The following is a 13166-nucleotide window of genomic DNA, read 5'->3' as shown; positions in this document are numbered from 1 at the left end:
GTTAGGAGAGGGAATGCATGAATTCCTCTAAATAGATTTCTAAATGAAAACCTCTACTTTCAGAGGTGAATAAGTCCATTTAAATAATCACTTTCTTCCTCAATCTGAAAGGATAATCCTGCATCAAAAGCAAATTAATTTCTTACAAGTTAAAACTACAAGGAAATGATGTTCTGGTCCTAGTTTTCATGTATTTTACCATATGAGGACTTACAAGTCTCTGCCAAAATAAATGTTGAAAACCAGTACCTGTTTTAATCACTTCAGATAGTAATAAAGGGAAAGACAGCAATGATTTTTTAAAAAATAACTTAATGACCTTATATAGTGATGACACCCAGAAGTACCTTTGAGGCAGTAAAAGCTTTATACTTCAGTACTCAAATCATCCTTTCTGCAAATATAAAACAAGCTCCTCTTCCAGTCACTTAACAGATGACCTCCCTCCACCATTCCAATGTCACTACAAAGTAAGAATAAACATCTAATGCCCTGTATTATCAATCATAAAAATCATGCTGTACATTTTTATAACACTACCACTTGCAAAGAGCTTCCAAATACATTATTAGTTGATCATCACAATCCCGGGCAGTAGGCAGGTATTAGAATTCCCACTCTACACCAGATAAGGATAACTTCTGTAATTTGCCTTTGAACAGCATACTAACCCATATTATCATTTTGAAGCTTATTTTTTTCCTATTCTGCAACATTTCCATTCTTATTACTATCCACTGATGTCACAGTTCTTGAAAGGATGCTTATCTAGATCATATGCAAAACACAGAAATACTCATCTGGAAAAAAAGCAAAGATCTCACCTACATTACAAAATTATTCTTCCATGCTTTTTTCCCATAATACCTATCATTCTTTTACCTCTCATTTCTATGAAAAATGGAAAAAGAATCAACACATTCTGAAAAATCAACTGAGTATCAGGCACTATATTACCCACCTCTACCTGTAATTTCATTTACTTCCCCCCAACAACCCTGTTCTCTATTATTGTTCCCATTTCACAGATAAGAAAACTAAAGCTCAGCAAGTCTAAGTAACTTTTTCAAAGTCACAAACATAGCAAGAATAAAGATCAGAATTCAAATCCAGATCTCCCTCAAAGTCCACTATACCCATCCTCCTCTCACATTAAGCATGTATAATTGCAATCACCAAAGAGAAAGGCATCAAAGTCATCTGTTTAAGTGTACAACTTATAAAATTGGAACAGAAAAAAATTATGAAGTTGAACTAATGGTTGCTTGACCACCAGAAACACGTTTGACTACAGCTGGCCTGCTGCCAAAGCTGGCCTGAGTAATCGACCAGTCAAATGCTACAGGGAAGAAACCTGCACCAAAAGCCAAACTATACTTAAGGTGACAACAACCCGTCCCAATTCAGCAACTGTCAGGACCTTCAACTAACACCTGAAGGAATGAATTTCTTTGTTTCAGAACAGCTACAATACTATTTTTTGACAGTGCAAGACTTCCTGCAGCGTTAAAATCTGTTTCAACCGTAAGTGTAGTGACTTCTCTAAGACAGAGTGGAAATACTCCAAAACCATAGGTCACCAAATAGCCAAAGATGATGGTTCTTTGGTGTGATCCTTTTGAGCCAGGGACATGGATGGGGGCTCACCCCCAATAGTGGCTTTTACACATCACAGTTCTATAATAGATCCCAGCTAGGCACAAATTTACAGCAGCCAGCCTCCCCTGAATGCTAGTTGTGCAATTTTTATTTCCTGATTTTGAGGTATTACAGAAGGAAAATGTAGAAATACAATTTTTACAGGGTCTGCTGCTCGAACAGGTTCACATAAGGTCCTCGGATGGGCAGCCTGGGGACTACAAAGACGTCTAAGGCATGGTCCAGTATCTCGCAATTAAGATGGGATGACAAACACGGAAACGTGTGCCCTGCTTACGTCATGGAACGGAAAGGGGTGGCGTCCTGCTGCGTCACCTCAACGTCATACAGCGCACGAGGGAAGTTAAGTGGGGAAGCAGTTTCTCCAGGGGCAATATTCAAGAAAAACAACTCGGCTCCCACCCAAAGAATGACCACCCCACTCTAGGGGCCATCTAAAAAGGGATACTCTCCCTGTTCCCAAACTGTATGGTCCCCTCATCAGGCGGACAGGAGAAAGGAGTCTGAGGTTATTGAGGGAGCAGGGGGCGGGCTAGATACGCAAAAAGAGCAGCCTCTGGCCTTGGGGGACTCGTCCTTGCGGGGACCAGCATGATGGGGATGAGCAGGGCATCTCTGGAACGGGGGCCTTCTCTATAGGAAGAGGCGGCGAGCCCCGGGCATACTTAAACCACGGTCCTGTGCACAGGCCACCTGTGCGACTCGGGATCCAACCTCCCCGCACCAGCCCCAGTCCAGGTACCTGGAACTTAGTCCGATCGGTAACCGGCGACTACGTGGGGGTACAGGTTACCCGAGCGCGCCCCCGACTGACGCACCGACCTGCGCGCGCACCGCGAGCGGGATGCGTGCGCGCCCCCGCACGTCCCGCCCCGCCCCCTCTGCGGCCCGGGAGCCGGGCGGCGTGCGCGCCCCCGGACGCACCGAGCCGGGCACTCGGAAAGGCGTCCCCGCAGTGCCTGAAAGGTCTTTCCTCCGCGCCGGTCTCGTGGGTGGCGAGCGGCGTGGAGTCTGGAACTATCGGGAGGGCTCTGTAACGAGAGGTGGTGCAGGGAGACCGTGCCGGGAAGAACAGGGGGCGGTTGGGGGCGGGGTTATTTCGGGCAGTCCGGTGGGCGACCCGCAGAGGCGTCCGGAAGGCCCGCGTCGTTAGGGAGCGTAGAAGCGGCGTTTCTGGTTACAGGGTTGGGCAAAGGGCAAAGGTCAGCCTCTGGGTTGGAGAACACCTCCTTTGGGCCATGGCCGCCTCTGGGGAACCCGGCCGGCAGTGGCAGGAGGAGGTGCCCGCGGTGGTAGTGGTGGGCTCCTGCATGACCGACCTGGTCAGGTTAGTCCGGCGCAGTACGCAGAGCCTGCGGTCGCGGGAGGGGGCGGACTGTGCTTGGCACCGGGGCTTTGGCAATGGAGAGTGCCCGCTTTTGGGGTGAGTTACAGGTTTCCCTAGCCCGCGGCCTGCCTCCCTGGCGTGGAAGAGGCAGAATTTGAGTTGGTAAAGGTAACTGTCAAGTTAGGGAACGTAGAGGCCAGGTGTAGCGGAAGCTCTTACTGTTACTAGAAGCGCCTGCAAAGACCTCCGGTTTTCTTGACCAGGCTGTTGAACCTGTCCCCTGACTAGCCTAAGTAACTTTGGTCAAGTCATTTTATCTCTGAGAACGTGCCCGCCTCCCAGGGTTGTTGTGAGGACAAAATGAAGGAAGGTGTTTTGTGAACAGTGACATGAACCAGGTTGGGTATTATTCGTCTGAACGTGAATGAGCGGAGCAGAGGTCAAAAAGGCGATCGATCAATCACCCTTCACCGTACTGACTGTTGGCATTCCTGCAAAGTTCATATTTACACCTTGCTTTTCAGTATTGTATGTATCAGTATATGGGTTATCTTATGGCAACCCGAGTGTGAATCAATAAAAACCCATAAACACAATGTTTACAACGATAAAAAAAAAAAAAAAAAAAAAAACAATGATCAAATAGTGAAAATAGGTTGGATGGAGAGATCCCTAATTTTTCTTTTTTTAAAATGAAAATGGCGGAGGGGCGCCTGGGTGGCTCAGTCGTTAAGCGTCTGCCTCCGGCCCAGGTCATGATCCCAGGGTCCTGGGATCGAGCCCCGCATCGGGCTCCCTGCTCCGCGGGAAGCCTGCTTCTCCCTCTCCCACTCCCCCTGCTTGTGTTCCTGCTCTCGCTATCTCTGTCTCTGTGAAATAAATAAATAAAATCTTTAAAAAAAAAAAATAAAATGAAAATGGCCGAGTGCCTAGCTGGCTGGGTGCTAGAGCTCTCAACTCTTGATCTTGGAGTTGTGAGGTCAAGCCCCACCTTGGGCTTAGAGCCTATTCAAAAATAAAAAGCGGGGGAGGGAGGAAGGGAAAATGGCTTTTTTAATTACAAAAATATGTTCGTTGTAAAAAAAAATCATATTCCAAGAAAATTCTACCATTCAGATTGCTTTCATTTAATATTTTTGTGAGTGGCTTTTCAAATATACTATTTTTTTACATTATAAAAATTAAAAGTGATCACACATGCCACAGTTCAGACCTCATCTGTCCTGCAACCTTGCTTTTCCAAAGGACAGCAGAGAGCCTGGAAATAAGTAAAAAGGTTTTGGGAAAATCAAGTCACCAAATCTCTGCACCACCTATGTTTTACCTAGAAGATAGCTCTAGGGTCTGTATGTAACCAATTTAGTCTTATGTTGCTTAAAATATTTATAAGCTAGGTTAATCATATTTCCAGACCAAGAGTAGGAAGGGGGAGAGACTGCTAGGGGCAGATATAATGATTGCTGAAAACATACTTTTATAGGTGCAGTGGCAAAAGAGAAAGCTAAGCAATTTTCCCATGCACCCTACCTGAATAAGTGTCAGGTTTAAAATTCAGAGCCACTTTCTTCTTAAACTAAGTCTGAGCTTTCTGTTATGCTTGACCATCAAACATTAAGGATAATTATACTTTATAAAATGAATACTCTTCATACTTGGGGGAGAGTGGAGTGTCAAAGGCTCATGTAACATTTGTTGGGATTTTAAAATCTTATTTGAGCTAGAGGAATTTGGGGTGCCTGGATGGCTCTGTCGGTTAAGCGTCCAACTCTTGATTTCAGGTCAGCTTATAATCTCAGGGTCGTGAGATCGAGCCCCACGCAAGGCTCTGCACTGGGCATGGAGCCTCCTTAAGTTCTCTCTCTCTCCCTCTCCTTCTGCTCCTCCCGCCCTCCCTCTCTCTCTCTCTCCCCGTCCCCTTTAAAAATAAAGAGCTAGAGGAATTTAGAGATTATTTATCCCAGCCCTTCAGTTCATAAAGGAGTAAACTGAGGTCCAGAGAAATAAGAAACTCATGTTGTATATAACCTTTCTAATGTCTCTTCTCTCGCCATTTTCTTTCCTTTGTAAAATAACCAGGTTTCTACTTCTCATGAATCACTAGTAAAAATTTTACTCTCTTAGAGACTGCCTCACGGCTTATCTGCAAACTTCTTATGATTGCTGATTACTCCTGCCTCTGAAGATCTTTACAAAATACCTGAGTATAAAATTTTTATTTAAAACCCTGCATCTGTGATAAACTTGGGTCCAGCTTTGCTAGTTATGGTATATATCATGATTGTGTTCATTTCCTCTTGCTGCCGTAACAAATTGACAAACTTAGTGGCTTAAATAATACAAATTTAGTACAGTTCTGGAGGTCAAAAGTCTGACACAGAGCTCACTGAGCTAAAATCAAGGTGTCTATAGACTGCGTTCCTTCCTGGAGGCTCGAAGAGAAATCTATTTTCTTGCCTTTTCCTGCTTCTAGAGGCTTCCCACATTCCTTGGCTCATGGCCCCTTCATCTTCAAAGCCAGCAATGGTCCATCAAGTCTTTCTCACATGGCATCACTCTGATGCTCACTTTCTGCCTTCCTCTTCCTCTTCTACATTACAGGAACCCTTGTGATTATATTGGGCCCAAATGGATAATTCAGGATAATATCCTTATTTTAAGTTAGCTTATTAGCAACCTGAATTTCTCTTGCCATGTAATGTAATATTCACAAGTTCTGGGGGTTAGGAATGTAGACATCCTTGGGGTGGGGGGGGCAGGAGGACATTATTCTGCCTACCACAGTGATAAAGCTTAAAGTCAAAAAAATCTTAAAATACTTCGAGCTTGGGGGATCATTGAAGCCCATCAGTCCATTCTCCACATTTTACAGGTGAGCTAACTAAGAGACTAGTTAGATGACTCACCCAAAATCACACAGCCAGTTAGTGTCACAGTGAAAGCTGGAAACCCACGTTTCCCAAGCTTTATCTTTCCATTATAGCATTCTGCCTCTACATCTACCTCTGGCTGGTATTTATTGCCCTTTTCATCTGCAGTTCATTTGAAAGCTTATAGTGTGTGCATTCATTGTTTACTTTGTAAGCTGATAAAGGAGAACAACTAAGGATTTGTAATTTTCAAGTCTAAAGATGGTATCTTCGTGCCTGTCCCTTACTTTATTTCTTAGTTTAACTGGCACCAATTTGGACACCCGTGCCTACACTGTAGAATCACTTCAGAAATAAAACTACTTCAGTAACCAAGCCCTCTTGGACAGCACCCAATCCAATTCATTTTATATATTACATTACTGTGTGCCAGACACTGCTAATTAAATCAATGAGCAACTTTTTTTTATGTCTAATTTCAGTTTGCTATGAATAGTAAGCTCTGTGTACTAATAATTTTAAAATATCATTAGCTCATCCAACATGGCAAAGTGAGCATTATTTAATAGCCACCTATGTTTATCATTATTCTCTTCTTGAACACTCATCTCTGAAGTTCCACAATGCAAAGATAAATCAAGCTTGTGGAAAATTAAGTCAGAGTTCCTCCAAAGACAGAATTCCATGAAAACCCAACAACAAATAAACTTCATTGGAGATTAAGCTCACAGATCTTTGTTAATCATGCTTTCATTAATAATCTTTATTTTTTATGACGTGTATCACCCATCTTTTATTCATTCGACAGATATTTATTGACTTTGTATATATGCCAGGTACTTCCCTAAGTGCAGAGGATACAGCAGTGAAAAACACAGCCAAAAATCCCTGCCTTGTGGAGCTTACATTCTAATGGAAGAGACCATATCAGTAGAAATAAGTAAAATGCATAGTATGTTAGATAAATGCTAAGGAGGAAAATAAGGCATGAAAGAGAGATGGGAGTAGTAATTTTAGGTCCTTGCCCACAGAAAGCCTCACTAAGAAGGTGATTTTGAGTAAAAACCTAAAGGAGGAAAGGAAGCCAGCCATACTCAGGATAAGAGCATATGCAAAGGCCCTGAGGTGGAAACATGCCTCATATGATCAGTGAACAACAAGGAGTCCAGTGTGGCTGAAGAAGAAAGAATGGGAGGGGGGAGGGCAGTTAATGATTAAAGGATGTTGGGTCATACCCTGAATAAGATGAAAAGCCACTGGAGGGTTTGAGCAGAGGGGTGACCTCATGTGATGTACATATTAATATCATCACTATGGGGGCTGTGAGAACAGACTGAAGGAAGGCAAGGGCAAAAAAGGGGAGACCAGTTCAGAGCTGTTATAATAATCCAGGCAAGAAATGACGGTTGCTTGAAAGCAGTCCAAGTGGGAAGAAGTGAGCATCTTTTGATTATATTTTGAAAGCAGAGCTGACAGGATTTGCTGAGGACTACAGATGGGTCAAGGATTACTCCCAAGTTCTGTGGCCTCTGCATGTGGAAGGGGAAGCTGACTTTTGCCAAGAAACAAGATTGGGAGCAGAGCAAGCTGGCTAGGAAGAGGGCAGTATCAGGAGCTCAGGGTGGACATGCGATATTCGAGGTGCCTGTTAGACATCCAACTGAGGCCGTCAAGAAGACAGATATAGGAGTTTGGAGTTCAGAGAATAGGACCAGCTGGAGATATAAATTTAAGAGTCATCACTGTATCGAGGATATTTGAGGTCGTGAGGCAGGATGAGATCACTGAAGGTCTGAACTCCTAGGGCACTCCAACATCTACAGCATTGTTTTTTACATAATTTATCTCCCATCTCCCAGTCTCTCTGTACCCCTAAAACTTGCTTTGAGACAAGCTCAATACAAAGCCATGTTTACATTTCCATGGCGATAGAGTATGATGCCAGCTAAAACCCTGTGTTATCCTTTTACATGCTCCAATTAAAAGTGATGGCTTGAGAGATAAGGCTCATGTTCAACCAAGCATCTAAATTTAATCCTTGGCAAGTCAGGAAATGATTGCTTAATTCTTAAAAGATTTTAATTGGATGGCGGAATAAGTGAATTTAGAAGCTTTTCAATCCAAAGTGGATGAAACGTAGGACCTAGATTACTTCAAAAAAAAGCCAAAAATATATACCATACCTAGAAAAGGTTACATGTGTCTAACATACTGCATAACCTCTAACCTGCATTCCACCAGAAGCCTCTTGATTTGTCATACTTGGAACAGAAAAATCTCTTCTGCATCACAATTTCAGTAAAGTAAAAGCCAGAGGAATGTTGACCTGAGGAGTGTCATGCATACCCAGTGGTAGAGGAATATCCTTTATTATCCTTTCTGCTCCTTAAATTGGTCTTGAAAGTTGCGTATCAGTTACCCACTCTTAAATTAATATTTTGGTAAACCTGTTTCTGTCAACCAGATTCCCTAACATCAAAAGAGATCATTCATGGGAAATTTGCTAATTTTGATCCCTTTGCGGTAAACACCTTAAAAAGTAAACTGCAGGGCGCCTGGGTGGCTCAGTCGTTAAGCATCTGCCTTCGGCTCAGGTCATGATCCCAGGGTCCTGGGATCGAGTCCCACATCTGGCTCCCTGCTCGGCAGGAAGCCTGCTTCTCGCTCTCCCACTCCCCCTGCTTGTGTTCCCTCTCTAGCTCTCTCTCTCTCTCTCTGTCAAATAAATAAATAAAATCTTAAAAAAAAAAAAGTAAACTGTAAAACAAAACAAAAAAGTAAGCTGCACATGACAAAGGAAGCACACTACCGTGTGGTATTACAAACAAGTTCCTTTAGTGATCCGTTCCTTTTCCAGCTCCTCACACCCTAGCGTCTGCACTCTTGGGAGAGGACAGAGGTGAGCTTCGTGATGAATGTCTGTCCAGTATCTTGGTTACTTGTGTACACTATTGAAAGACTGGGACTGTGCTAAGTGCTAGGGATACTGCAATTAGTAAAACATGATCCTTGCTCCAGAGGAACTTCTAGTCCAAAGAAGCAGACAGACACAAAGAGAGATGATTGTAGTGTGATGCAGTTAGCGCCTGCAGGTTCTGTGGGAGTACAGGGAAAATTGCCTGGATGGGATGGATGCCTCCTGAGCCAAGCTTTAGAAAACAAGCAGGTGCTAACCCAGCAGAAAAGAGGAGGGGGTACCTTCTGGCCAGCTGGGATGACCCAAGGAGCAAAGTCAGGGCCGTGGGCGTACATGGAGCGTGCCGGGGACAGCCGCTGCTGGGTCCGTAGAGCATCAGAGATTAGATGTTACAGAAAGGTCTCATCAGCCATGCTAAGGTGTTTGGGTTTTATTCCTTAGGCCCTGGGAACCAGTGAAGGGCTCAAAGGACAAGAATGATATCTCACGTAGCTCACTGGCTGCCAAAGTGAAGATAACGCCTACTCTAACCCATCTTACAAACGTTATTGTGAAGTTCAAATGTAATCTGTTCTTGATTATTCATGATGATGGGAATGTGAAAGAAGCATGAGCACCAAACATCAAAAATTGTAGATAAGTTAAAATTTTTAATAATTGATTCCAGAATACATTATTTTTTTGTACACTGATTTATCTTTCTAATTATATTTTGCTTAGGATAAAATTAATTCCATTTGTATTTCTTTAACCTACACCAGCAGATGGCAGGAAGAAGTAGCCTAGATAATTACAGTGTGGTGACAGAAGTCATTTTGAAATTTAAAGTTTACTATAATTAACTGGCAAAACAGAAAATAAAATACCGGTTTTGTAGTTATTTGTCACTATTCATACTTGCCTTCTTCAATGAATTAAAATGTTTCTCATCAGGAACTTCGATGAATGCTTTAGTCTCACCAGTTCCCTTTCTGCTCTATTTTTCTGCATCCTGATTTTCCCACATACCTTATTGCATCCTCTAGTTGTCCAGTCCCCTCTCACTCATCCCCCTACACACATATTTCTCCTGCCCTCTCCTCCCGCACATTCTAGCTCCAGGATTAGCTCCTTCTCTACCTCTCTATCCAAGCTTCTCTTCCTTGTCCAGAACTTTGCTCAGCTGGGAGGGAGGAGGTCTGTGTATAATTATTCAAAAAGATTGGTTGACATCAGATGGCATTTTCATTTTTAAATATGTTTCTAACTATTTGACCTATATGCCTCTCCCGGTGCCTTCTGTACTCATTCTTCAATCCTGTGTCAGAGGGATGAAGGAGGATGCGGCCCCTTTTTGTTTCCTTTATTCAGGCCATATTGCTTTTTAATAACTGGTTTACTTGTCTCCCTGGGCTACGCTCATACACAGCACTTCTGCACTGCACTCACCTCACTCTGTGATGTACGCAGGCATCTGTCATCTCAGCTATCTCTATAAATGTCTTTCAAGGTGTAGACCATCCATTCAAAATATTTACTTCTGGGGACACCACCTGGGTGGCTCAGTCAGTTAAGCAGCCTGCTCCTGATTTCCACTCAGGTCATGATCTCAGGAACCAAGCCCTGTGTCAGGCTCCGTGCTCAGCAGGGATTCTCCCTCTCCCTCTCCTTCTGTCCACCCCCCCACCATTTGCGCTCTCTTCCTCTCTCCCTCTCTAAAATAAATAAATCTTCTAAAAAAAAAAATATTTACTTCTGACCATGATAGAGTGACTAGTACCAGACTTACCTTCCCACCAGAAACCACAAGAAAATGGGATATATAAGGGACAAAATAAATGAAGCAGCTGTTTCAGTCAGATGTTAGACAACAGGCATGTTATCCCGACGAGAAAGGAAATAAACAGGTGAGTTCCGGAGGCGCATTACTAACCATGGCACAGGGAAAAGAAACCCAAGGAAGTATGGCAATGTCAGTGTGTTAAGAAAACCGAGTTCATAGCTTAGGGAGACTAAGGTGGCTAGAATTTGTGGGAACATGTACTGGAGAGGAAGGAGCTAATCAAGGAAGGGTCCAGAAGTCTGCTTAGGAGTCCCTTTTAGTCTGTTGCTAAACACTACATGGACATACATAGAGACTCCACAAAGCTGGGCCACTACTAGAGAGCTCTAAGCTGAACATCTCCCAGAAGTTATACAGGAATGGGAGGTACTGCATTCTATTTGGCCAGAGACATTATTGAACCCCTGGAGCATTCAGTAGAGATCCCAGAAGGACCACAACTTAGTAAAAGGGGTAAACTTACCCTAAACTAAAGGCTGTTTTAAACTCTCCCTAATAAATCTCAAAAGCAATCCTCAAAAGGACCAAACAGATGAGTTACTTAGCTGCCCAAAAAAAGCAAAGTTCAACCCTTTGAAAAATACAACAAAATTAAGACAACAGTGTAACATTTGCAGTATTCAGCATTCATTCAAAAATCAATAGCATGCAAAGAATCAAGAAAATGTAATCCATAACCAATCAAAACTGACATAGAGAAATGGTCGGGATGGTGGAATTAGCAGAAAAGGATTGTAAAAGGGCCATTATAAAATGCTCCGTGATTTAAAGAAAAACATGAATGTAGTGAGGAGAAAAGTGGAAGATACATAAAAGAACGAAATAGAAGTTTAAGAAATGAAAAATGCAATTTTTGAAATGAAAAATTCACTTGATGGGCTTATCAGTAGACATTACAAAAGAAAGGATCAGTGTACTTGAAGACAGTAAGAGAGATTATCTAAATTGAAGCATAGAGGAAAAAATGACCAAAATACAGTCTTCGTGATCTGGGACAAGGAGTATGTCATTTGTGTAATTGGAGTCTAAGAAGAGTAGTTGAGGCACAAAAAATATTTGAAGAAATAATGGCTGAAAATTTTTCAAATTTTATGAAAACTATAAATGTATAGATCTAAGAATTTCAATGAACCCCAAGCAAGATAAGCATACTGTAAACCACAAAGCACATTGTAATCAAATTCCTGCAAACCAATTATAAACAAACTCTTAAAAGCATCGGGGGCGGGGGGGGGGGGGACCCGACGTTACATATAAGGGAACAAAGATTCATTGCAGGCTTCTTGTCAGAAATAATGCAAGCCAGGAAAAAAAAAATGAAATGAAATCTTTAAAGTGCCTAAAAAATAAACTGTAAACATAGAATTTTATCTCCTTCAAATATGAAGGGGAAATAAAGACAGAAAAACAATAGCTGAGAGAATTTATCACCAGAAACACGCACTACAATAAATACTGAAGGAAGCTCTTTAGGCAGAACCGAAATGATACGAGATGGAAGCTGAGATCTACCCAAAGGAATGAAGAGCCCCAGAAATGGTTAATATACCGGCAAATACAAAGACTTCTTTCCTCCATTTCTTAATTTCTTTAAAAGGCAATTGATAGTTTAAATTAAAACTAATAGCACAGTGTTGTAAGGTTTATATCCTACAGAAGTAAAATAGGTAACAATACTAGCACAAAGATTAGGAAGGGAAATGGAAGAATAAATTACACTTACAAATAAAGTGGTAATGCTTGAAAATAAGCCGTGTAAGTTAAAGATGCTCGTTGTAAACCTCAGATCAATCACTTTTTAAAATAGAAAAAAGGGAGGGGCGCCTGGCCGGCTCATTCGGTGAAACACACAACTCTTGATCTCAGGGCTGTAAGTTCGAGCCCCACATTGGGTATAGAGATTACTTAATAAAATCTTTAAAAAAAAAGGGAGTTAATAACATCAGTAGTGAAGATGAAATGGAATACAATTAATCCAAAAGAAGATAGGGAGAGAGGAGAGAAATAAATATTACAATGTCAAGACAGTGCTATTGATCTGAAGAAAATCGTTGGGAAACCATGAATGTTCTTCCCATGAATGCTCTCACATTTCTGCATCATCAGGACTTTCTGAGCAAAGATCACTAGCACCAGGATTAAAGAATGTTTGAATGGCAAACAAACCTTGCAAGTCAGAGACTTTTCGAGAGATTTATGGACTTCTTCCTTGAACACATTTATTTACATTCTAGGGGCTGTAAATCTAGAGATCTCCCACCCCTTCGCTCCCCTGAGAGGATTCGTTTATATTACAAAGCCAAGGTCACTAGGCCGTGTTTTCTCCCTCTCCTTCCCCACCCCAGAGGGGAGAAGTAACAGCTGTGTCAGCTTTTATATAAACTCCCAAGAATTCATGATTTGGAAGTTCCTCTCATGTCACCCTGGGGGAGATTGGGACACAGAGAGCTAACACAATTATGAGTAATTAAAAAGCTGTCTCTGATCCAGAAACATAGTATTCCTTGTCAGAATGCATGAATACTTAACAAAAATTAGGAATAGGGACATCTCCTGTAAGGTAGTCTGGGAAGG

At 42.2% G+C, this 13166-nt stretch overlaps 2 protein-coding genes across 9 annotated transcripts in view; one reads left to right on the top strand and one right to left on the bottom strand.

The window, feature by feature from the left end:
- The window catches only part of BABAM2 (BRISC and BRCA1 A complex member 2), a 399311-nt gene extending 396802 nt beyond the window's left edge, over positions 1-2509 (bottom strand). For all 6 annotated transcript variants that reach the window (XR_004678467.1, XM_035000819.1, XM_035000822.1 and 3 more), the window contains exon 1: positions 2402-2509. The gene's annotated coding sequence lies outside the window, so the exon portion shown is untranslated. The remainder of the gene's footprint in view (positions 1-2401) is intronic.
- A 308-nt stretch (positions 2510-2817) lies between these two features.
- Positions 2818-13166, top strand: part of RBKS (ribokinase) — an 82781-nt gene continuing 72432 nt past the window's right edge. The window contains exon 1 of one of the 3 annotated variants that reach the window (XM_035000815.1): positions 2818-2986. In XM_035000815.1, coding sequence (XP_034856706.1) covers positions 2898-2986 — 89 coding nt within the window. In that variant the 5' untranslated portion in view covers positions 2818-2897. The other 2 variants (XM_035000814.1, XM_035000816.1) reach the window with 2 other exon arrangements.

This window comes from Mirounga leonina, unplaced genomic scaffold, assembly GCF_011800145.1.
Source record: "Mirounga leonina isolate KUSES-001 unplaced genomic scaffold, KU_Mleo_1.0 Mir_125, whole genome shotgun sequence".
NCBI lineage: Eukaryota > Metazoa > Chordata > Mammalia > Carnivora > Phocidae > Mirounga > Mirounga leonina.
Note: the sequence above shows the minus strand (reverse complement) of the source record. Positions and strands in the feature narration are given on the sequence as shown.